The sequence below is a fragment of the Amphiura filiformis genome, chromosome 7 (assembly GCF_039555335.1).
Source record: "Amphiura filiformis chromosome 7, Afil_fr2py, whole genome shotgun sequence".
Lineage (NCBI taxonomy): Eukaryota > Metazoa > Echinodermata > Ophiuroidea > Amphilepidida > Amphiuridae > Amphiura > Amphiura filiformis.
In genome coordinates this window covers 9499478-9526496 of record NC_092634.1, presented here as the reverse complement: position 1 = coordinate 9526496, position 27019 = coordinate 9499478, and the positions used below count along the sequence as shown (strand labels likewise).

The 27019-nt window shown below is 36.8% G+C and overlaps 2 protein-coding genes across 2 annotated transcripts in view; one reads left to right on the top strand and one right to left on the bottom strand.

Moving 5' to 3' along the window:
- The window catches only part of LOC140156253 (arylsulfatase J-like), a 31431-nt gene extending 17001 nt beyond the window's left edge, over positions 1–14430 (bottom strand). The window contains exon 1 of the mRNA XM_072179248.1: positions 14028–14430. Coding sequence (XP_072035349.1) covers positions 14028–14270 — 243 coding nt within the window. The 5' untranslated portion in view covers positions 14271–14430. The remainder of the gene's footprint in view (positions 1–14027) is intronic.
- Positions 14431–23006: 8576 nt separating this feature from the next.
- Positions 23007–26669, top strand: LOC140157614 (uncharacterized). The gene is made up of 2 exons (XM_072180854.1): positions 23007–26060; positions 26502–26669. The coding sequence occupies exons 1-2, from the start codon at positions 23007–23009 to the stop codon at positions 26667–26669; spliced, it is 3222 nt and encodes a 1073-aa protein (XP_072036955.1).
- The last annotated feature ends 350 nt before the right edge of the window (positions 26670–27019 follow it).

Below are 27019 nucleotides of genomic sequence, written 5' to 3'. Positions count from 1 at the left end.
CAAGATGGTGGCCGGCACCATCTTGAAAAATTTAGTTTTGAACAAGAGGATCTAAAATCGTGTACAAAGACACTTTTTTGGATAAGTCGACCACAAGGATGTCAAATTTGACATTACTTTGACATTACGAACTCATATTTACCCAGAAATCCAAGATGGTGGCCGCCAGAGAGTGGTCACCAAATTGAACTTTTTCACCTAACTAATGTGTGCCTGTATTTTGCGAGAATCGGAAACCGAGTGGACTCCATATATTAGTCATATATACAAATTTTCCAAGAAATTGTTATACTTGATGCCCAGATTTTTGGCCAAATTAAACACAATTTCGCGAAAGTTTTGCAAGATTGCAAAATAATTTTTTGTTCCAGTTAGGTGAAATTCAGGCATTTTTTATTTGATTTATTTATTTTTATTACTTTTTTTCTTTTCAGTAAATGTCTGCGACCTCCTGGTGAAGTGCTTGCGACCATAGACCCTGGAAATAGTTGCGACCCAGGGGCGTAACCAGGGGGAGCCGCCCCCCGAAACATTTTCAGGGATAAAATGAAGAGTAAAGTGTCCTTAAAATAATTAAATGGGATAAAAAAATGACAAATGGGGATGAAAATTTGCCTTTGTCCCTTAATACACTAAAATCCTGGCTTTGGGAAGTAGTGCTCGATACAGCGCATGGCGCAACATGAAAACTAAATCTGTTTAAGGGATGGGGTATGAACGTTTGGACAGTATTTATTGTGGGACATTAGAGCACATCAGACATATCGAATTGCATACTGAATACGAAGAATGTCCGTCTGATATCAAATAATTTTGATTTTTTGAAATTCGCAATGAAATACACATTTTATGGCAAATGATTAAAAATTGATATTTTTGATATTTAACAGTACTCGAAGTAAACTTTATAAATCTGATGATATGTACTTAAAGTGTATGTAGGTGGGATGAAAAGCCGATGATCAATTGAAAAGTTTGACCTTTCGTATTGAAGATATAGATTTTTTTTAAAAAAAAAAAAAAAAAAAATAGGTCTTTTGGGGACAAAATCCATATCTTCAATATGAAAGGTCAAAATTTTCAATTGATCGTCGGCTTTTCCTCCCAGCTACATACACTTTAAGAATATATCATTAGATTTATAAAATTTACTTTGAGGACTGTTATATATCAAAAATGTGACAAATATCAAATTTTAATAATTTGTCATAAAATTTGTATTATATCGTGAATTTCACAAAATGAAATTTATTTGATATCAGAAAGACATTCTTCGTATTCAGAATGCAATTCGATATGTTTGATGTGCTCTCATGTCACACAAAAAATACTGTCGAAATGCTCAAAACGCTCATTCCAGATCCCTTAATAAAGATGTTTGGAAGTATCTTAACCGATTTGCTTAACGGATTTAAATAATGAAGCCCTTAATTCACGCAGGTTACGTTCTTAACTCAATTAAGGTCATTTAACAGGTTTATGTCAAATTTGATTTTGAAGTCTGGTGGACAATAATAGTTTGTAAAAATTAAATTACAATTAAAGCAGTGCAGCTTATAATTCAATAATTCATGAATAATTATTTGACCTATACAAATCGCTATGTGTTTCCTGAGATGCGACAATTGATATGTTGCTGAAACAAGGACAGAATTATGGAATAGGCCTACTGGTATAATGTTATTTAGGAAATGTGTGTGGCCTTCACCTTAATGCAAATCGATGGCTTTGAAAACAGATGTTCAAAAGTATGCGGCTGCCGCAACTCATAGACTACTCATTCCAGGCCCTGGTTGTAGCCTATCACAGTGGCGGCGCTACGGGGCATTTGCCCCCCCACCCAATATTTTTCTTGCCCCCCCCCCCCACTTTTGAGGCAAAACCCTCAAAATCACGTATTTTTCCATTTTTTTGCGGCAAGTTCCCAATTTTCCCCCTGAAATTCACTTTCCCCCCCCCATGCCCCCCCCGAAAAAAAAAATACTGGCACCGCCACTGGCCTATCAGCTAAAAATCGTGCCTTTGAAAGAGCGCTTTCCAGTAGCCCCTATGCTTTGTAATGTCTGAGACAAACCACGAATTACCTTTGAACATAGCAAGAAGACTGTTATCAAACATAAACACTTGCTTGTTGAAAACATGACGGATGCTGAGCTTTCATTAGTCAAATGTGGGCGTTAATCTGATATTAGTATAGCCCCTAAAACGGGGCTTTATTTCCCCTTAGGATTTGTTAATGAGCTTTAATGATTCTGATTCTTTCCGATTGGGGTGTTCTATAGGTTATGTTTTTCATGTTATTTTTCTTAATGGTTTCTTTATATGCACTTTCCGAAAAAAAAAGGCATTTATGAACAGTACGTGCCCGGAGGGGGGGGGGGTCTCCCTGGTTGAATGTATACGCGGATGTGCCACGTTTTTCAGCGATTTTGGTATATCGATGGGTGGCTTTTCAGTGGAGATCACTATGCGCCCAATGGGCGCATTTTGGCAAAAGTGCCCTTAAAAGCGCCCAATTAAGGCATGCAAATTTGGGTCATTTTTGGGTGCTTTTTGTTGAAAATTGGTATACTGAATACTGATGGGTAGCAAAAACAGCAAAAGTGCGTATAAGTCAGCATTCTAAAGTCTGAGCTGCGTGGCACATTCCCGTACAAAAATTTGCTATCCGAGCACTTAAAATTAGCAAAAAACCTTCCTGGCAGGATAAGTGTTTGGCAAAGAATAACTTGTCCATGGAATAACAAAATTAAGATTTGACTGAAATCGTGCATGAATGACACCTGTTGGCTTCATAATTATCATGATTAGCCAATCAATTGGACGAGATATCAATGGTCAAGGAACTGAACAGGAAACTGACACATTTATATAAAGTGCATTTTCAGGGTCTATGATCAGATGAATGATTGGAATAAAGTGGAACTAAAATGCGCAACTTATTAGTTATAGTAACTATATACAATCAAAGATTTTTGTTGTTATGATCCGGGGAAATTTTGTACAGAGATGTGGCCACGCAGACTTTCGGATGCTGACTTTCTCTACACCTACTTTGTCCAACCCATCACTCCATCAGTATAACAAAAAGCACGGCCCAAAAATCACTCAAATCCCCTCCCCCAATTGGGCGCTATTATAATGGCACTTTTGCCAAAATACGCCCAATTGGGCTCATTAATCTCCACTAAAAACCCGCCTATCGATATACCAAACTTTCTGAAAGGTACCCCAAAACCGTGGCACATCCCCGTTTACCTTCAACCAGTGAGAACCTCCCCCCTCCCTCGCCGGGTTATGATTAAACAATCAAATGTGTAATGTGCGCAAGATAGTTCAAAAGCTTCAAAACAAAAATATATTATTGGTACAAAACAGGATATTTTAATGTTATATCGCGTTGAATTTTGCCTTCTTGACCCCTGAATGTTGTCATGATGTATCTGCATTGGGGTTATTTATAGGATACCGTAAACGTTCGCCTAATGGCGCTATGGGGTGCATGGAAATGAGAGAGCGCCATCCCTGTACAAGCCGACTATTATCACTGATCATTAAGGGTACGTGTAGTTAAAGGGTGAAACCTATCGACACATACAATAAATTATGAACAAGATCAAACAAACTTGTTCATGATAATGCGGTAATCATTCACCTGATACGTTGTGGCCCAGTGAGCAGAGCATTAGACTATAGTGCGAGGATAAAGAGAACTTATGGAGAAGATTGTTGGTTCGAATTCTCATGCAGTAATTTCTGACAGATTATGATCATGGCTGTCAATGTTTTTTTTCTGATTTGAGGAAATTTTATTCTCTATTTTATCTTTAACATTGTTTATATAATTTTATTATTTTATCTTGTATGTGTCTTTTTTCATGCTTTGTTTTTATCGTTTCATTTTAATCAAATGTTGTAATGAACCTATTTGATTGTATAAGCATTTGTTATGTGTGTGAGACGAACTGTCGTGTGCGACAAGTCTTTCAATTCGCGCGAGTGTCCTTGCCTATGCATCAGTGGTCATAAGAGGTATATCATTTTATTCGAAAGGGGGGGGTCCCAAATATACGGGGGTCATAAAGTCTTGGAAAGAATAATAGGAGGGGGTCATAAAATGTATTATGACCAAAATGTAGGGAGTCACACGATGACCACAGAAAGTGTGTTATTTTATTCAAAAAGACTGATTTCAATACAATTTTGGGGTTTGGGATCATAAAATTTTTGTTGCCGAAATAGGGGGTGCGCAATTTTATTGACGCAGACTTTTTGTAAATTTGGGACCCCCCTTCCGAAAAAAAATGATAGCCCTCTAAGAGGATTCAAAAGATAACCTCTGCCTCAATAATCCCTAGCTATATTTGTTTGAAACTGTTCCACGGAGGATGTATCATAATAGGCTCAGTCTTCAAATGATATAAATAAAATTTGAATGAGTGAACGAACAAAATCATACAACGACCAACTGAATAGAGGCTGTGCATATGACGTATCATCCCGTAAATATGGCGGACTACTCAAATGCATTCAACAAAAGCATGATTGCATCTACCGCGACAGTTTGTCTCACACACATAACAAAATGCACTACGATCAAATAGGTTGATGACAACATTTGATTGAATGGACTGCACTGCGCCATGATTACGGGGAAGAAACCGGTTCAAATCCTTTGTTTGGAGCCAATCGATAAACGCAAGGCCTCTATAGCTATCATTGAATACTGGCTAGGATTCCACAACACAATGAGAACATGTTATAAGGCGCTTTGGAAGGCACACAATACCCCAATGGCTTTCCATATTATATGCACTCAACAACTATTCAGTATCGAAGCCCGGTATCGAAGTTACGTAATGTTACTATGTCAACGGGATCACGCGCTTAAAATATTAAGTAATGAACCACGATCGAAACAATCAGTACAGAAAAAAGGCATACCAAAATAGCGTGATCGTAATGATCGCCATACAAACAGTGCTTGGTTCCGATACCATCACGGAGTTACGTAACTACTTCGTGGTCTGATAGTTATTATGATCAATGATCAATGGTCTGATCTACTTGGGTTCGATCCAAAAGAAAAAATAGCTGATCATTTATAATGCATAAATAAATAAAGTAATGTGGTTACACAATTTGAAACATTGAGGCCGTTCTATTTTTCAAAGGTCATTTAACTGTTAAATGTAGTGGAATATATCATACGCATTGATAGGTAGCAGGTGGAGCAAATTTTGTTGCCGTTTGTTCGCAGTGCCTATTTATCTATAAAAAAAAATAAGAAAATTTGAATTAAATTTAAAAAAATTCACAATATTCATTCGTAAAATGGGGACAAAATCCAAAAACATTTCTTGACCCTTCTTCACATAAAAGTGGGAGCAGAAATCAAGATTCGAACAAGTACCATTCACCATTCAAGGCGCACCCTCTACCGACTGAGCTAACGGGTCAGACAATAATAGCAGGGTGTAATTTTCAACTGAAGAATATTAAAAAAATATGAAGAAATTACAATGTTATAAAAAGATTTACCAAAATGAGTTAGGTATAACGTATGAATCGATTTACAAATTAAGTCAAATGGCACTTTGAGAAAGAATACCTGAAGAAACCCCAAAACATCTGCTGCTCTAGCAACTAACCTAGTGACCTAAAGTATTGGGTCATGTCACGATATTTTTTTCTGAGGCACTATGGCCAGGTTGCTCAATTTAACATACACGTATCCTTAATGCTGTTGAGATTTTACAAGGATGGCGCTCTCACATTTCTAAGAATCCAAAAGCGCCATTAGGCGAACGTTTACGGTATTAAGAAATCAAATCGGAAAGTGATCGCATCCGATGCTGGCCTATTCCAACCTCCCCAATGAGAACTAGATTGAAAAATATAAAAATGTTAACCTCAAATCAATGAAATATCAATTCTATTGTAAACGAGAATAATAATAAGGCATAGGCCATATCGGAAATTTAACGTATCCGAAATTCCGAATGTGAGCGAATTCAGCTTGTCCGAAGGGAATGCGACTACAAATTGTAGGCTTATTGGAAAGAGGAAAATATGACTTCATCATGTTCTTTGTAAAGACAAGATGAAGCAATTCAATTTAATTAACATTATTCGCCATCTCGTAGCTGACTCTGCAGCTATCAAATTAATCTTTAAAAGTGGGGCATTTCGTTATCCATAGCCTCATCCCCCACTTTTCTGTTGAGATCTCTATACCACCGGCAACCTCTGGCTACATAATAATTTCTTGCAGATTAATTCGCTTAGCAAAAATATCATCAGATTTGTAATTAGGCTATGTTCTATTCAGGCCAATACAGAACAAAATTACAGCATAGTGGCCTATTAATGCTCTGCGTGCTAGCCATGCCCTTCAACGGAAAAAAGTTTAAGTTTTGAAATATTTTCTCAAAATACCAAGAGCTATCTTAAGAACTATTGAACCAATACTAGGCTTGTTTGTACTCATTTTGATGCATTTTTCATGCTGATTCCAAATATGATCATGAAAATTTAAATTTCTGAAATTTTTGAATTTTGGTTTTTTTTAAAACATGTCGTCTGCAGTCGACATCCGCGTGAAGAGAGTTAAGGGGGTACTACACCCCTACCCAATTTTGTGCCTATTTTTGAATTTTTCTCAAAAATTATAGCGCATTGGTGGTGAGTAAGATATGTACATTATAGGGGCAAGGACTACAACTACTGCACTGGAAATTTTATTTCAGCACAGACAACAGTTGTGGAGTTACAGTCAAAAATGAGGGAAAACCAAAAATCAATAACTACATGCCTTGAGTTGCTGAATTTTGTGTTCAACGTACTACGGGCAGTGGTACATACAATAGGAGAAGTTGAAGACAGTCCTAGGGTTAGCCCCTTTAACCAGAACGTAAATCGAATTTGATTCTATTTTTGCTGAACAAAATTATCTGCAAGAAAGTTTTTGTACAAACATATAGCCAGAGGTTTCCAGTGCTATAAAAATCACATTTTTTAAAAAGAAAAGTGAGGGGATGAGGCTGTGGATCACGAAATGCCCCTTTAAATTATAATATTTTCATTGATTACAATTTGGTGCTGACCGTGTTGATGTGCATAAATACAAGATCCATATAAATTTGCTTTGGACATTGTTGAACATCAGAACATGAGTTTGCAAAAATCGGACAAAAACTTGGTATTTGATAAAGGTTCAAGTATATACTAATCAATCAAAGTCATGATCAGTCTGAGTCACTCTGTATTATAACACGATAAAACCATAAAAGTCAATTTTGCAACTAAGCAGTTTACATGGTTTATGTACATGTACATACAAAATATTATGCGACCTATAAACTTGATAAAGTTTCATGGTGATATATAGTAGCCTATTTGGTAAACTTGATTTACCGTATTTATGGAAAATTATTGACTAAAACTATATGATGACCGATTTCCTTTGCTGAAACGGTTTGTGAAACCCCATAACACGGCACATTGCAAGAATATCAATCCTGCTTCATGGGGCGAATAATTAGCCTTTAAGTTTTGTTATGGCCGGCACAATGGGGGTTGCTTCGCAACAAAATTGCTCTAAATTTTCACTAGTTTTGAATCCCTAAATAGCTATAAATCGACGTCGAACTTTGTCCTAAAACTGCTTTATGTTAATTCTAATAAGTGTGCTCTGCATGAAAGCATATGGTCCCGTGTCATAACCTGGGGTACCTTTGTGTTACATAGTAAAAAAATGAAATGGTTCAAACATTTTACCTGCACATCTCATTTGAAGTGGTTCATCCTCCTGAGCATTTTGACACCTTTTTTATGGAAATCGGTTAAAAAATGAGAGAGTGCGGGCAAATACAATCACAAAGTAGGGAGGATGTAACCCCACCTCTTTTTTCCACATTTCCAATCATTCTGAGCAAGTATTGGTCTTTTAAATGAACTTTTGTATTTATTTACTTGGTTTAGATGTCTGGGGGTTCATTTAGACATTTTTCTACTAGATTCAAATTTGTAATGGGGGTTTTAAATCAAATTTACGATATGAATCCCTCCCCCTAATCCTCCTCCCCTAAATCCTCAGCCACCCATGGCACATTTCATGCCAAACGTCATAAGAAAATAATTTAAACATATTTTAAAACAGGATAAAAACATTAGTAATATAGAATAAATTGGCCTCAATTTAAGACCTAATTGAATCTTCCAAGTGATGGAATACTCAAGAGACATTGTTTTGAATTCCAAGCTGCACATCAAAATGTAACAAAGCCACCTTTTTGAGTACCCCAGTATGTGACACAAGATCATATAGTGACAGAAGCCAATCTACAATTTCACGACTTACGATGATTTATACAGGATATGTCATCATTTCAATTGAATTTGTGGTTTTTACGTGCTCTTCAAACAAATAACCCTACACATTACTGTCACTTAACATACTTAAGTTAAAAGGCAAAATGAGTGGTAAAAACTGTAATTGGGAGTGATTGAATGAATATGCGGACATTCAAGGGCTCATTAAATGAAACGTTTGAAAGGAACGGATTTACTATACCCATTAAATCTCAGGTGCTGGATAATGGGACATTTTGCCCATTTTTATTGCATTTTCCGATTTTGATTATAGGATTCAAAAATCCAAACAAAAGAGGCTCAACAAAATTATAGAAAAACTCCCACAGGCGAGAATAAAATAACAGATTAAAAGAAAGAGGTCCGATTTCTCTCATTAACAAATATGGTCCTGTGTCACAACCTGGGGCACCTTTGTGTTACATAGTAAAAAAATTAAATGTTTCAAACATTTTACCTACACGTCTCATTTGAAGTGGTTCATCCTCCTGAGCATTTTGACACTTTAAAAAAAAATGGAAATCGGTTAAAAAATGAGAAGAGTGCGGGCAAAGTAGGGGAGGATGTAACCCCACCTCTTTTTTCCACATTTACAATCATTCTGAGCAAGTATTGGTCTTTTAAATGAACTTCTGTATTTATTTACTTGGTTTAGATGTATGGGAGTCCATTTAGACATTTTTTACTAGATTCAAATTTTAATGGGGTTTTAAATCAAATTTACGATATGAATCCCTCCCCCTAATCCTCCTCCCCCTCATCCTCAGCCACCCTTGGCACATTTCATGCCAAACGTCATAAGAAAATAATTTTAAAATATTTTAAAACAGGATAAAAACATGAGTAAACTAGATTAAATTAGCCTCAATTTAAGACCTAATTGAATCTTTTAAGTGAAGGAATACTCAAGAGACAGTGTTTTGAAATCCAAGCTGCCCATCAAAATGTAACAAAACCACCTTTTTGGGTACCCCAGTATATGACACAGGATCATATGCAAATTAAAAGAAAGAAAGAAAGTTGTCCAAACTTATCATGGATGGTTGTATTCAACTTTCAAGTGATTTCAAATTGGGATGGCTTCTAGCTGCTTCTCAATATCCTTATAATTATATAGGACCGCCCTAGGGTTCCAGGATGTACCAAAGCTCAGGTTCGAAACTTAACCACTGCTACCATATTCCAGAAAATAGGTGCACACCCCTATAGAGGAGTAAATTTTCAATCAAAGAAATGTCCGGATTTCCAAGTTTGCTTTCTGAAAGTGAAAACGACTGGATTTCCAGTTGCCAATGTTACTGGAATATCCTTATAATTATATAGGGCCGTCCTACAGGGTTCCATCTCTAAATGTAAAAGAGTGAAAAACTCACTCCCCAAAAGAGTGATTCACTTATAAAACCACTCAAAAATGAGTGAAATGTGTTTTAAACTTCACAACCACTCAAAAAGAGTGAAAACCACTTTGAAAAAGTGAATTTCAACTCGTTCAAGGAGTTAAATGAAGGACAACACATTTTTAGAGTTGTCCTTCATTTAACTCCTTGAAAGAGTTAAAATTCACTCTTTTTTGAGTGGTTCTAAAGTTAAAAAATACATTTCACTCGAGTGGTCTTATAAGTGAATCACTCTTTTTGGGAGTGAGTTTTTCACTCTTTCACATTTAGCGCAGGATGTACCAAAGCTCAGGTTCGAAACTACTGCTACCATTTTAAAATACTACATGCCTACATCTATTGTACACATTATATGGACAATATGAATGCATTTTCTTGAAGGTGAAACCTGTAGTTGTTTTGATATCTAACGTGACCAGTTTTTGGCCAATGTTAGATGCAAAATATATAAGAAACGTAGTACGGTATAGAAGAAGATAAAAAAAAACATGTATAAAACATGACACGTGAAACTTTTCCTGTATGTTACATACATGTATGTATCACTCAAAAACATCATCATTGTTGAAATTAAAACTACTAAATTGGCACCAGGTTTTAACATTTTTTAATGCTATATCGGGTTTTCTAGACTTAATATTGCATCAATTTGAAGAGCAGCTTTCATAGCATCAAAATGAGTAATTAAAGAGGAAAACATACTGCTTAAAATTCAATAATTTACTTTGGGGTAGATTATAAAATGATTTTCCTTTCATGTGATCGTGTATCATTAAAGCTGAACTGTAATGTAATTAAGTTTGTTTTTTTTATTTCAAAATTTAAAGTTCGTAGGGCCTAAATCAAAACATTCATGACTTGATATCTAAAAGTTGATACCATTGTATTGCACGCCACACCGGACATTCTGGACGCGAAAAATCTGGACGCGAAAAAAACTCGGAGTTACAAACTCGGCGTTGTTTTTACAATGTCAACGTCATCGTTTTGAACTTAACGTCGTATTTTAAAACTCGACGTAATTATTTCATTCTCGACGTTATTTTTTTCATTCTCAGCGTCATTTTTTAAACTGGACATTATTTTTAAAACTCGGCGTTTAATGTCCGGCGTGGCGTGCCATAACCTTGGTTTGAAAGGTCACAAATGAACTCAATGAAATACCCAATATTTTAGGCGATTTGTTTTCAACGAAGAAGAGAATTATGTCAGTCAAATTTGGTATCAGAATAATTGTACAAGTTTTCTCTTTTCAAATATGCTTATGGATTTTCCTTAAGGGATCGGATAACAACGTTTACCCAGTATTTTTGTGGGACATGAGACAACGTCAGACATATAGAATTGCATTCCGAATACGAGGAATGAAGATACACATTTTTCCCTAAAGACCTAAATTTGTTAGGTCTTTTTGGAAAAAAAATGTAACGTATATCTTTAATACGAAAAGTTAACATTTTCAAATGATCGTCGGCTTTTCCTCCTAGCTACATATACATGTATACTTTAAGTAAATATCACTAGATTTATACATTTTACTTCGATGACTGTTTTAACAAATTATTTAACAAATTATTAAATGGACATTTTGACATTTAAAAATGTCAAAAATATCCATTTAATAATTTGCCATAATATTTGTATTATATCGCGAATTTCAAAAATCAAAATTATCAAATGAAACCCTTATTAATCAAATTGAAATGATAATAGTAATCGAAAACTTGCATTATACAATTCAACTACTGTTAAAACTGATTTTTTTCAAAAACTGTGTTCTTGTAAATGCGTTGTACAATTTTCTAGAGTACACTTCAAGAACAGTTAAAATTGTGGAGAAAAAATATCCCACTTCAGACAATCTGTTGTTTTTCTCTGAGGCGGGCTTTTTGTCTCTTTCAGTGCACTTTTAAGGACTCAATTAGATTTGATGCTTAAACAAAATACAACAGAAGTGGAAGGAGTGAACCTGGTGAATAGAACTTAGTAGAGCTATTTTTGGATTTCTATTTCATTTCTTTGTCGTATGTTGTGAGCTTGTAATTTTGTAGCCTTGAGTACGTAAGAAAATACTTCAACATCATTTTGTATTCTGATTTCTTTCTTTTTTTCCCTTTATTAATAATGCCAGAAGGACTTGGTATGTATGAGAACGAATCCCGGGAAATAAATAGTTCCCCCCTTTTTTTTTTTAGGGTTTATGGTTTTAGACGGTAAATGTACACATGCAGGGTGGTTCAAAAGGATACAAGTTTGCTTGGTCAAATTTCCGAGTAATTAAATGACCCCATAGTTACCCTCTTTTGACAGCTATTTCTTCTTCTTGACACTTTTTAGAGCTTTTATTTGGGCCTATATCGAAGTAAGAAAATGTCAGATTGTAAATTCAAACCTGTATAGGACCTGGTAGAGTTACAGCTTGTTTAATCTAGGCCTATGTTTTGCTTTATTTTCCCCTATTTTGTCCAAAGAGTGAAAAACTTTTGTTGAACCCGCGCACTGGGACCTAATGTTACTTGCTTATACAATAAATGTTACTGACCCGAGTTTGCATCTGCCGACATGTAATTATTTATCAATGTCAACTTAATAGTGCAAGTTAAAAGTTTACTAAAGACCTTTATCATGTTTATCATTAAGGACATCTGGAGGCTGTATCTACAACAAGGCTGGCGTAAACTCTATGCTCTCATGCAGGCCCGAAGGCCTACACACAGAGGAGGGGGACCCATATCCATATAAAGGTTCACTTTTGCTATTTTGTCCAAAACAAATATCCAAATCTGGGAGAAAAAGTGACTTTTTGGTGATAAAGGTTAATTAAGGCATTCAGAATGTCCAAAAAAGGAGCGGATACTTTATCCAATTTTTACAAAAGATCTGCGCAGACTTTTCATTCGAAACAGTTCCACTTTTTGGAAGTCCCGCACGGCACCCCCCCCCCCCAATACATCATGTGTACGGACCTGCTTGACGGAGCGAAGCCCCCGGAGCTGAGGTGGAGGCTCAATACATAAGCTCATGTACATCGAAATATATTATGAAAAAAGCATATTATAGTCTGATCGAATTGAATTGAATTCCTTACAGGTTTGTTGATTTCATTCAGTCAGCAATTTGGCCTTGCTAATCGTGAATCGACAAAGAAAAGCAAGATTAGTGACAATTTGCTATACTGATTAGAACATTTGCTGAAAAATAATGTTTGTAACCATAAGGTAAGTAGGATTACTACTAACAATATTTTCACCGATTATTATCGTTTTTATAACGACATTCACGAAAATCCAAATTAATAATTAATAATTTTGACCTTTACCTGTTTACGCGTCTGAGATATTTTAAAGCTGGACAAATTTTTCATGGTAAATATTCTTTCCGTTCAAGTTGAACATGTTGAATATTTCTGTACGATATGTCTCAACATAGGCTTAGGAACCGGGGGGCTTGAGGGGGCTCAGCCCCCTCAATAATTTTGGTGCGGGGCTGGAATACCTTTCAGCCCCCCCCCATAATCCTAGGTAAACTTAAAAAATTGTGATAAAATAGAGGGAAAAGGGGTCTTTGTGACCTATATTCCCGGGCCTATATTTTGCAAAATTTTCTCGCGCACCCCCAGTCTGGCCCCACTAATTTTTTTTTCAAGTTTCAGCCCCATGTTGAAAAACTTCTCAAGAACATATATGCATATAGATGAAACGAAATCATAGTGTTCAGTGCTAGTGCTATATACGCATTCCTTTTCAATTCAATAGCTGTACCTATATGATAATAATTCGGTAGTTCGAAAGTTTATCTTAAACATGTTAAAAAATTAGGAAGCGCGAGAAATAAGAGGGAAAAAGCGCTTTGACGATTGATGATTGGAGTGGGCTGGAGGGAACTACAGATGAATTTGAACTCGAGAATTGGGCAGGTTAATTTGTTAATTTTGTATATTATTTGTTCATGTTTCTGTTTGTGTGTTCTCGTTTCAAATAAAATACAATACTGATCTTACTTTTATTCTATTTATAGTAATATATTTTCCTAGTGAATTTGTGTAAATCCTCTATATACCCCTTTCATATGACTGAGGCAAATCATTGAGAATTGTTGCCGACTACTTATTTTGAACAATAAATTATTTTAAAATGAAACGTTTGTGCTTACGATGCGATTTGCTGGACAGGTATCATCAGATGTTTTAGCAAGCTTCTAACGATTTCGTTACAGTACAGGTTGCTTAAACTTCGAATTTCACATTCTTTTTCTAACCTTTTTAAATCTCTGGTTCCCGTTGTTACCGGTTCGAATCTCGTTCTGATTTGATCTACCTCGCCATCTATTTCGTCCTCTCTGGTTCCTTCTTGATGCTCTTCTCTGGTTTTTTCCTCCATGAACTGGAAGTATTATCATCCCAAACATCAAAGCAACAACAACATACACTGCCACTTTCTTGGAAGAAAAATATATCCAGCGTTTTTTCTCCATGATTACGATGTATCCATGAAAGCCCATCAATCCACGAACATGACGTATTTGATATACGACCGTGAGGATTCACGTGTGATCACGTGACTACAAACTTATTTGATGTAGGCCTAGTGACATTTTTTGTCACAATTTGTAAGTTTTCAAGTCATGGTGAGACATGACTGTGAGACGTTCTCAGCGGTAAAACACGTAGCACTCAATGAAACATTTTACAGAAGCAGCGGTATACAAGTAGTAGCAGACTAGAGTTGATTTTAAAATGAAGGAATGCTCATTTATCAGCGCAGGGTGAACTGGTGAACATGGAGAACAGAATAAAGGGTGATCAGAAGGGTGTCGGCGGACAGCTCTGAGTTTGCTTTGATTGACTCAATGTCGCGTCTGTAGTATTGTATTAATATGGAATTTTAAAATTTAAAATGTCTATTGAAATCGTTTAAATGAGGATGGTCCGCTCAAAAACCTTATCCTGGGGGTTTTCTCCATTAAAAAAAATATAAAAAATAAAAAATAAAAATAAAATAAAGAGTTTAACTCCGACACTACACCAATAGTGTAGTGCCGAAGTTAAGGTTTAGTAACTATACTAGTATTTTAAACTGTTACGATTTGCTAGTTTACAGCTCCACATGCATCAGCATCTTGCGAATGAGCTTTGGCAAAATTCCATTGATCATTTCACATCCAGCGCGCGTGTAGAAGAATCAAATATCAGAGATATATTTTTGTGGGTCATGTGGTTCTTGGGTTATGTTGTAAAGAGGGTTGAAACAACACACAGTGTCATCGCCCCGATATCTTCATGGCAGAAATCGCCATGGTAGGTTGAATCCACAATCCACCGCCATGCATGGCCATTTTGTATCGACCTGTTTAATAGTTTTGAGTCGCATAATGGGCCGAAGGACATCTGACTAAGGCTACTGACAATAGCCCCGATTAGCTCGGTGACTGACCTCGCTGTGTGTCAGTCGAGCATTTTACGCCATAGTTCATATGCTTTTAGATTAGGGAGCGATCGTTATTTATGGCAGGGGGGAATGGGTAAATTTAGGGGAACACGAAATTTTTTGTGGTCTTGAGGGGGAACCTGAAATTTTAGTTGAACCAGGAGGGGGGATTGTTAAATTTTAAATGGAGAAAATTGGGAAAACAAGGGGAACGCGAAAATTTTGAGCGGACGCGAGGGGGAACGCGAAATTTTTGTCGATATTTTGCCAAAACACCCATTCCCCCCCCTGCCGTAAATAACGATCAGTCCCTTACCTCCACGATTGGCATATACACTGCGCTATATAATTCGGCACATATAAATCAGAATAAATTATTATTGTCAGTTTTTGACTCAAGACGCAAGCTACTCTCTCAAGACGCAAGCTAACGACTATCATATCTGTTCAAAATATATATTCAAGTGCAAGGAACCACATCTGGTTTCTTTATACGAAATCATTTACGGGAGATATTCATCATTTTCTACCCCGGTATCCAAAGATTTTCTTCTCATATCAAACTCGTGCATAGCAAATTCACGTGTATCGATCCCGGGTATTTATTTTAGTATCTCTGCTGACAAAGTAATTATTAGCCAGGCGATGTCGGTGTGCAACATCACCTTTGTTCAACAAGTTTTCAAAGTATATGTTCATTGTAGAATGAACTTTTGCAAGCATCAAGGTGTTATTTTTCAATAATATATATTAATCTAGATAATGAAAATCATTTTATTTGGTTGCTCCGACCAGCAATACCTCGTCTACCCTTAAACTATATTCATTTTACATCTACCACTACGTGTGAATTTCCACTCATAAAGAGATGATTTTAGTTCCATACGGCAGAGTCCATCATCTCATTGATGTGTGTTTTGTTATCATTATGAATGTGTATAAACCAACATGTGTCTATGAAACGTGCATAGGTGAACCACTTTTTCACAAAATCTCCGGTAAAATCTATCTGTAAGACCCTCTAATGCATGTTTTTGGCTTTCGTAACAAAGTGGATTGTAATATCGACATTAGGTCATTTTTCATTCAAGCAAGGGTGGATAGTACTATGTGATGAAATCGAACCATCCTCCTTTAATAATTCAGTTTGTCTAGACGTTTGTGGTGAATGCTGTCAGAGGAAAATACGTTATAAAATTAACGAATCGTCCTGTTTTACCTTCAACCACCATGACCACACGTATTTAAGTGAGCGAAAACTTTTTGCAAGAAGTATATACCTCCGGGCGGGGCACATAAAAAAAATTGGTGGGTATGCCTTCCCCGGAATTCTGAGGTGATGGGTCTTTGGGAGCTGACAGCGTATCGGTAAAAGGAGGACTTTTGGAGCTGCGAACAAGAAAAATGGGGACTCTTGGAGCTGCAAACAGTCAAAATCAAGGGACTTTCCTGGCTTTCTGGTTGAAAATCGCCTGAAAATACCTTTTCGGCTGAAATTATCAAAATCAAGGGTCCTTCGGAGCTGTATATTGGTTAAATATAGGGGGTCTTTCGGAGCTGCGAAATCCAAAAGGGGGGGTCTTTCCGGGGGAGCATATCCGTATGGTCATGGATATACCTACACCTGTTGCAATTTAGTAGGCCAGTGCTTCAACTATATAGCCTATACTTTCTCAAAACTAACGAGCTTATAATAACACCGGAGCAATGCAAGGCATTTTATATTCAAAGGCATTTATTCCACAATTTGATCTCTTTTTCATACTAATTGACAATTATATTTCTGTGTTGTAAGTCACCTTCTGTCAATCATTAATATAGAAATTGAATTAATGGAAGGTCCAGCAGAGAAATGAATTTGAATCATCTCAACTTTTAGAAATTTTGACTTACTTTATACCTGCCTAATAAGAAAGTCCAGGTGATTTGAATTATCTCTGTTGGATGTTAACATGTTAATTTGGTTGAAAATTTGCAAGGTATCTGACCCATGAGGAGGCAGTGAACAGGTTTGATACCGTTTTCTCTTGACCAAATTGACTTTGAAATATTACCTGGGATATTTCAGGCCAGATACATTCTCATCGTGATTATAGGTTCTGCCCGGGGGTGGGCATTTAACACAAATGACCATACGGGTATGCTCCCCCGGAAAGACACCCCTTTTTGGATTTCGCTGCTCCGAAAGACCCCCTATATATTGGACCAAAATAGAGCTCCGAAAGACCCTCGATTTTGACATTTCAGCTCTAAAAGACCCAAAAATTGCTCATTCCTCATATTTCTGGTTTTTTTCGGGCGATTTTCAACCAAAAAGCCAAGAAAGACCCTTGATTTTGACCGTCGCAGCTCCAAAAGCCCCCCATTTTGCTTGTTCGCAGCCCGGTTCGCAGCTCCAAAAGAGTATTTACCGGTACGCCGTCAGCTCCCAAAGACCCACCACCTCAAAATTTGGGGGGAGCATATACCCACCAAATTCTTTTGATGTCCCAGTCTGGGTTGAAGAGCACTATGTGATCTTTCTCCTTCTGAAGAAGTGATAGTATCAGCTCGGTGATATAAGATATGGATCACCCCAACTGCATACCAGGGGGTGATGCGACCCAAACTGAAGGTATTGGTCAGTTTCTTAGAATTTAGTAACTATATATATATATATAGTACAGGGTATTATCAGGGTTAATTTCAATAAGACGTACAGTCTAAGCCGATTGTCTTTGCTGCTTTTCTGAGTAAACTTAATGTTGGAATCAACCTGACTGATATTCTTGAAAAGTTGTCTTGTTCGTTTTGATCAATGACAACGAACATGGCGAATGTATCGTCCACGTATCTGAACCAGAGTCTGAGAGGCTTGCATGGAAAATATTCAGGACATATTGCTCAAATTCTTCCATACGTAAGTCAATACCAATTGGTGAAAGGGGGATTCCATAATCGCCCTTTGTACGAAAGATGCTCTGTGTTCGGCAGTGTTGTAGGTCTGGAGACCAATCTCGGTCACGAGACCATCTCGAGACCTGCTTTTGCATGTCTCGGTCTCGGCTATCAAGGTCTCGGTCTCGGATGGACAGGTCTCGGTCTCGGTCTTGGTCTCAAACATAGAGGTCTTGACTACGACACTGGTGTTCAGACAGATCGTAGATCGAATAATTGTTCAACATTAATTCAGATTTGTGCGCTCGCTGAGGTTGGAATCATTTTAGGGACTTGATAAAATAGCCCCTGGGCTTGTGGATATTTGGCAAGACAATAATCCATCATCCGCTTCCTCGCCGATTTCCATCACGTGACCAAACCATCATCAGTCAAGTCTCTGCACCGTCTGATGAAGACCCGGTGAACGAGTCGCAACATTGCTGACAATATCGTTGGTAAGTCCAGAGTTTGAGTCATATTTTTGTCTATTCTCTACTTCCTCAGCAATAATAATTATTATCTGCCCTCTCTCCAGAAAAAAGGTGCGAGGAGCAATCTTGGGCAGTTGTGCGGATTTTTTGTGGCAAGCCGGGGCAAGCAATTCTTGACAGTCTGAGAGGAGGGGAGGGGGCTAGGTTTGTTTGGAATGCCGAGTGGTGAGGGTAAGCATTTGTAAACGGGACATTTTCATTTTCATTTGCCCACCCCGGAGTGACAGATAAATATTACACAGTTCCTAAAGATTGATATCTTTATTTTACTGAGGAAGAAATGCCTTTCATGTGAGTAAGTTTTTGATCATTCCTGTATACATGGACAGGCGGTGGGCGCCTCAAACTCATAGAAATTATTGACCCATACTGTGTATTATTGAACTTGATATGAACCAAACATTGTAAAAGCTTCTTGCAAACAAACTACCTTGTAAATGAGCTTAAATGTTTACTTATGTTATCTGAGAATGGGTTTTATAATTGATAGGGTTGCTACTGTATTACTTCTACATATTTTAACATGATTAGATTATTAGGATAGCGTAATATGTAGGCCTAGGCCTATATCAACAGGTTTAAGGTTAGCAACTATTTTAAACCGTTGCGATTAGGTAGTTCATAGCATCTTGCGAATGGTAGTGAGCTTTGGCAAAAATTGCATTGATCATTTCATAGCGAGTGTGTAGAAGAACAGATATACTTTTGTAGGTCCTGTGGTTCTTGAGTAATGTTGTAAGGAGGGCTAAAAAACAACAACACTTTTGTAAAACGTGTATAACTCACTCACAACAATAAATCAAGCTTTCAAAGTATAAGATTTTTAGAATGAACTTTTGGAAAATGTTTTTCAATAATATATTGATTTAGATAATGAAAATCGATTTTGTTTTTTTGCTGCTTCGACCAACAATACCTCGTGTACCCTTAAAGTTGAACGTTTGGGCAAAAATGCAATAAAAGCGCCCCATTAGGGCAAATTAGGGTGAGTTTTCTGAAAAACTGGTATACTGATATGGAAAATGTCGAGGATTTCTCCTAATAACTTCCACTGATCTGTGTTCTCTAAGGCTTGTGTTGATTCAATTCAGTCAGATTTATTAATATCTTTGGAAATCCCCAGATTTTCCAGAATGTTCATTGTATTGCATAGTATTGAAAATTCCGGTGGCTAAAATAAAGTGAATGTGACAGAATAAGCTTTTCTTAGATTGGGAATTTCCAGTTTTACTAGTTTGGTATAAAAGAGAGCAGCAAGAGATATTCGTGGCAGATTTGATTGAGAAATGTCTTGCAGGTTTTCTAGTGTTGACGTAATATTTGTGCCTGTAAGCAGGTCATTTTGCATAGCCAATAATCTGCCATTAAGCTAGCAACATATAACGACGGAGATTACGAGTTTAGCGGAGTTTAAAGTGCTCTTCTCTTTCCAAAGGGGGTGAATATATTCTTCTGTCGACTTGCTGAAGTCTATTTTATGAAACAACACAGGCTGTCAATGTAAATGGGAACAGGTGGAGCAACCTTTACATGTAATGCATGTGGCCTGTGTTCTGATGAAAGTGAGTGATTGGCGAAAGCAGCCCCATTTTCGAACTTGTCGTCTGTGCAAGGATTTGTGCGCAAAAGATATATAAATAATTTAAGTCCACAGTGGAAATCGCAGGACAAGTTTGAATCAGGATGTAACATCAGTCATCCATAACATTGAGTGCAATAGATCAAATTTGCATATGATGTAGATTTAACATCTGGAATGTAATGTAAGTGGTGTCGTTGCTGCTCTACTAAATTCATTTATAAAATGTCCGCCCAGACCAGGGTGTAGAACTTTGTTATCAACAAGAAGAAAAATACTACCTGATAAGTAATCATTATAAAATTATCACTGTGATTCATAAAGTGTTTTTGTTCGTGTGTAGGATTATTATCAATACTAAACTTTTCAGTAAAGATTCGGCTTTTGTTAATTTATACAAACATTGTGTTGTGCATCCGTGTGAGAACAGGGAAAAGGTGTATTTGGCCTTGATCTTTGCGACACGTAACAGTATGTCCTGAGCAGTAGGTGGAGGCAGTTCAGATAAGGGGTTGACCATTGTTGTTGTTAAGCAGAGAGCTGAAGTAGTTCCACCCCTTCTGCAAGTATTTCATTGTCACTCGTTATACGTTAGTGGAGTACCATCCCTTTTCTTGAAATTGACACTTTCTTTGGTTTGTCAGCAAGAGCTAGAAAGAAAGGAAACTAAAACAAGGGTTGCCAGAAAGAGCGTGGATGATCTTCCATGTGGTACATGTAGTATAGTCAGTTAGCCAGCGTGAGATTGCATCTGCTTTCTAAGCAGTTCATCTCAGTGTTTTGCACGCTGTTTTGAAGCATTTTTGACTCATTCATGCTGTATTGTGCCTTTTTCTCTGGCCTGGTTTGCCATCGATTTGTCCTCATCCTTCATGTCCTTCATCCGGCATTCCATGATCTGCCAGCTGGTCAGCGTTTGCCCTGCAAGCCAAAAGCTCTGGTACTGGACTGGTGCGGGTTTAATTTGCTTGTTTTGTTTCTGTGTTTCTGTATCTGTTTATATTAACAATGTCAACAAGATTAATAAGTCTAAATTATTATTTTGGACTGACATATTTAACACGCATATCTTAAAATGTACTTAGGCAAAATCATAAGTGCCATTTGCATGGTTGGGAAAAAAATACACTAAATTATTTTAAACGAATGAACTCCACAGTAAAGCATTGCAACTTTGAATGGGAATTCTTCGTAAAGTCATATTAAGTTTGAATTGTGTATAGGCAGTGAACCTTGCGAATTGTTCTTGTAGTTGGCAAAGAATCTACCTATTCATTATACCAACGTAATGATTTATCCAGTTGAATCTAAATTGTTCGCACTAAGTTCGTGGCGGTTAACACTCGCATAATGCATGTTACCGATACGCTGCGCATGAATAACCTGCGTACTTCTGTGGTATATTACCATGATTTACCTCGCAACCTGCCCGTGTAGAGCAATGATGAGTTACCGGGGTTATCTATACGAATGTGAATTAATATGGATTTAGACCATTGTATGGACTGCCTCATGCAGTGACTACTTGTATAAGTGTAAATTTTTCGCGAATTTCGCGATTAGAGCTCCAACCGCGAAAATAACACCTCGCGAATGTATGCAATAATGTATTATAAGTATAGGGGAGGACTGGGCAATCGCGAAAATAACATTCGCGAAAATGTGTCTCTCACTACAAATCGCAAAAATAACTGCACGCGAAAATTACCACTTATATAATTTGTTCAAACTGAAAGTTTTAAACAAGTCTCGCATTTCATATGGCCTACATGGGAAAACAAGATTAAGGCTAAAAAACCAAAGCTAAAATCCCTTTACCGATACGCGTAAAACGGTGTGCTGATATGATACGTGTGGAAAATATATTTTGGAAGTTATATGCAAAGACTAAATGACACGGAAATCATAACGTATAGTGGAACTCGGAGTTCTTGTTAAATCTAGCTTCATATCGACGTACACGCCATACAGGAATATTTCATTAAAGATATACACGTCTCAGAGTCAGAAGCACTCTGCCTGATACCGTGATACGGACTCTGAATTAAACAATAATTGCTTAAATTTGGCAAACTATCACCTCGATTGAGTTTACCAAGTTGAAACTTCATACCACCAGCATTCAGCAACTGATTTTCAACGGACTTGCCTACCAGTACGTATGCTGATATCACCAATGATCAACGCAACGCATTAATTCTTCCACAGATTAGCTGGCTCAACTTTGAAGCATTTTGAAATGAATCAATCGCTTTAATCTCGCTTACCGTTTTTGTCTCCAACAAGCAGATCAATTGTAGCGGGCCCGATTAAAGAAGTGACAGCAACCGTTGCTTTGACCTTGAACCTCAATTCCGAAGACATTGGACTAAAGATTGATTGAAACTCTTCAAATCCCATCTATTTGTTATGTAACACGGATATTTTGCACGTAAATTTCACGATGACACGCCATTCATATTATCTACTTTTGTTAATGTCATCTGTTACCATGGTATGTGCAGTATCTGACACGGGATCTGACATTGATACTAGTACTCAAGGTGTAACTAAATGTCAAAATCAGCACTTCATTCTCTCACTGAATAGCGCTCTCGCAATTCAGACGTATGAGAATGAAACCTGTAACATTGCAGTGTCATCCTCTGATTACCAAGGAATAATCGTAAATGTTCTTTGGATGTCTTCATGGTCTTCTTTTAATTACCTTGTCCTGCAAGAATCGGGAGAAGAATGCTACAATCAATCGTTTGGTTGGATTGGATCCATGTCGACAGAACCATGCGCGATAGTTTTTAACTGCAGTATGATCCATATCAACATGTCTGCTTCGTCTATGTTGGAAATCCAGAAGAGTAGTCTTATTTCATTATATCGAAATGCGTCAGAGAACATTAAAATCAACAAGTGTGAGAATGTGCATATTGTTGATGAAATTCATCATAATTTATATTATGAAATTCCGTATGTGCAATTACAAGAGTTCAACCCATCTCTGAAGATTACATTTGCTGATCCATACTTCAATCCAGATGAACTGCCTGGATTTGATCTTGGTCTTCCAGATGATATAATTGTGGTTGAATTCCCTGAATGTCCTATAAAGTGTTCCTGTACACTACGCTTCCAGTTGTTTCTTATTAACTGTCCTATTGTTCCTGGTCATAAGAAACTTTTATTGGTTGGCGAACGTCAGACGTTAATTATCACGAATTCAACCGGAGCCGCAATAGACCTCTCTTATAGACAACTTACTCGCATTGAACCCCACAGCTTCTCCAATCAATCGGATGTCATCATTTTATTGCTGAGTCAGAATGAGCTTAGTATCATCGGACCAGGTATTTTTAACGGTTTAGAAAACATTCATACAGTGGACCTGACCTTAAACCAGATCTCTAGTATAGAAGCCGATTCGTTCTCAAATTTGTATAAATTGAAACGGCTACTGTTGAATGACAATAAGTTAACATACATCTCACATAATTGGTTGGATGATTTGATTAATACACAGGTATTGTATATAGGTAGAAATCCTATAAGGGAAGTAGAACCTGATATATTTTCTCGCATGCGAAGTTTGAAGGTCTTGTCGTTACCTGATTGTCATTTATCTCTTATAAGTAACCTTTCTAATGAACTGCTTTTGTTAGATCTTTCATCAAATATGTTCTCGAGTTTTCCTACGAATCTGCCGAACAATTTGACCCACTTATCATTTGACCTCAATGAAATAAATTTCTTGAATCAAACAATATACAACGGCAAATTAATATCACTAGTTTTATCAAATAACGCCATATCTTGCATTCCGAACCACTTGTTCAGTCATCTTCATGAATTGAAACGCCTATACTTACACTCTAATACTTTAAAGACATTACAAACTGACCTATTTAGTGTATTGAGAAAGATAGAGGTATTAATTCTGGATGGTAACATCATTGAATCGTTACCGCCAGGTGTGTTTAGAGATCTTCATCAGTTACAAGAGCTTAGGCTGTATGGCAACAGACTTCAGGTAATCCAGTTGGGTATTTTCAATACACTAACAAAGTTAGAGACCTTAGTCCTGTCTCACAATGCCATAGAATCATTACCATCAGGTATATTTGGAGATCTCCATCAATTGCAAAAGCTCCATCTTTCTGGCAACAGACTTGGGGTGATCCAAAGTGACCTTTTTGATGGTTTGACAAAGTTAAAAATATTGGGGTTGAGTAGCAACAAACTCAAGGTGATTCAAATAAACCTTTTCAATGGATTAACAATGTTAGAGGTATTAAATCTGGCCAACAATAGCATTGACTCATTACCATCAGCCGCATTCAAAGACCTCCATCAATTGCAAGAACTTGTTCTGCGTAGTAACAAACTTGCCACGATTCAAGTGAACCTATTCAGTAGGTTGACAAAGGTAGAGAAGTTATTAATGAAAAACAATAATATTGAGTTATTACCATCAGGTGTATTCAGAGATCTCCAACTATTACAGGAGCTTTATCTGCATGATAATAAATTTAAGGTGATTCAAATTGACCTTTTCAATGGTTTAACGACGTTAGGTACGTTACAGCTGGCTTACAATAGCATTGAATCATTACCATCAGGTGTATTCAGAGATCTTCAGCAATTGCGGGAGCTTTATTTGCATGATAATAAACTTAGAGTGATTAAAATTGACCTTTTCGATGGCTTAACAACGTTAAATACGTTACAGCTAGGTATCAATAGCATTAAATCATTACAGTCACGTGTATTCAGAGATCTACACCAAATGCAAAAGCTTTTATTGCATAACAACCAACTTGAAGTGATTGAAAGTGACCTTTTCAATAATTTGACAAAGTTACAGATATTAGACATGGGTTACAATAGCATTGATACATTACCATCAGGCGTTTTTCGAGATCTCCAGCAATTGCAACAGCTTGCGCTGCATAACAATAAACTTAGAGCGATTCATGTGGACCTTTTCAAAGGGCTGATAAACCTAGAGTTCTTAGTTCTGGATCACAATAGTATTGAAGCATTACCTTCTGATCTATTTATAGATTTAGTGAGTATAAAACAGTTGGCATTCACTGACAACATGTTGGTTGAAATACCACAGAATATATTCCACCAATTTAATGGAAGGCCTTTAGAGCTATTAAATGCATATGCAAACAAAATTAAGAGACTTTATCCATATCAGTTTGCAAATTTGACAAATTTGGTATTGCTTGACCTTCATAATAATGAATTGAACCAAATCTCGAGTAAATCACTGTATGGCTTAACCAAACTGAAATATCTTAACCTGCGTCTAAATAAGCTGACTAAGATAACGAAAAACTCCTTTGTGGGGTTCAGTCTGCAAAATGATAGTTATATTAGTATAGACAACCAAGCTACATGCTGTTTTCTTCAACTAACAAATCAGTCTCATTGCATTGCACACAATGAGAAATCTCCTTACTTAACATGTAAACAGCTTCTTCCCTCCACCGCGGTCAAGTTCTGCACATGGAGTTTTGGCTTTTGTGCTTTGTTCGCAAATGTAGTCGTGTTCATTTGGGGATGTCAGAAGATAATGTCTAAAGTAGCAGATGAACAAGTGAAGCAAATTGTTTTTATCACCAATTTAGCTGTAGCAGACTTACTTATGGGTCTGTATTTGTTAATCATTGCATCTGCTGATCATTACTACAATGAGTATTTCCCTTCATATGCTGAAAATTGGAGAGACGGTATTTTTTGCAAATTGTCAGGATTCCTATCAGTCTTGTCAAGTGAAGCGTCCCTTCTCTTTCTTACTCTTATATCTGTCGATAGACTTTGGGCATTTCGCAAAATATTCATAACACATAAGCTGTTCGGTAAAAAGGCACAGGTATTGATGACTATATTTGCATGGATTACCGCTCTTGTATTAAGCATCATAACTATTTGTTTTCAAGATGATACATTTTATCAATTTTCTGACGTATGCATTGGTTTACCATTGACAAGAAGTAAAATATTTGAGAAAAGTTATAAAGACATTACAATATCATACACAATTGACAGGCCAGATGATCACTTCCGGTTTCAAACATTTATTGAAATTGGCACAAAACTAGGAAACTATTTTTCAATTGGTCTTTTTCTTGGGCTTAACTTTCTGCTGTGTTCAATAGTTGCAACATGTTATATGCTATTGTTTATATACATTTATAAATCAGGATTCTCATTGCTCAAAACTGATTTGAAAATGGCTTTAAAGATGGGTGCTATTGCGTTGACTGACCTCATGTGTTGGTTTCCTATTATTATATTGGGTATTCTTGCACAGACTGGAGTAAAGGAACTTCCCCCTGAATCCTTTCCTTGGATTACAGCATTTGCTTTACCAATCAATTCTGTACTCAATCCATTCTTGTATGCTACTGTAGGTCGAGTATCAAATCATTTTGTAGATCGTTTACGACCGTTGTATAATGAAATGGAAACGATGTTGTAGCCAATATCAATTCAGGGTGTCCTATTATAACCGATCATAATATGTGACGTGTCATGTCAAAAGGAGACACTTTTGGGCAGGTTATCAATTTTGAGGTTTTTACCAATCTTAAATATAGAGATATTTTGCTCCACAACGCCGTTTTCCCCAATGAAATCGGACATTCCTAAGCGAAGATATTGAGTTCGTAAGTTATAGTATTATAAAATTGGAAATTGAGATATTGGCCTTTAAGAATATTATTGACAATGTTGAGAGTAGGAATTACCTTGAAAAATGTCTCAAAAAATACAAGATACCAGTTATATTCCGGTCTGAAACTATCAGACAATATTTTAACATCAATAACA

Coding starts and splice junctions, on each gene's coding strand:
- LOC140157614 (XM_072180854.1), top strand. CDS start 23,007: ATGTCTGCTTCGTCTATGTTGGAAATCCAGAAGAGTAGTCTTATTTCA. Junction 26,061..26,501: donor TGTTCGGTAAAAAGGCACAG/GTATTGATGACT, acceptor ATTCTTGCACAG/ACTGGAGTAAAGGAACTTCC.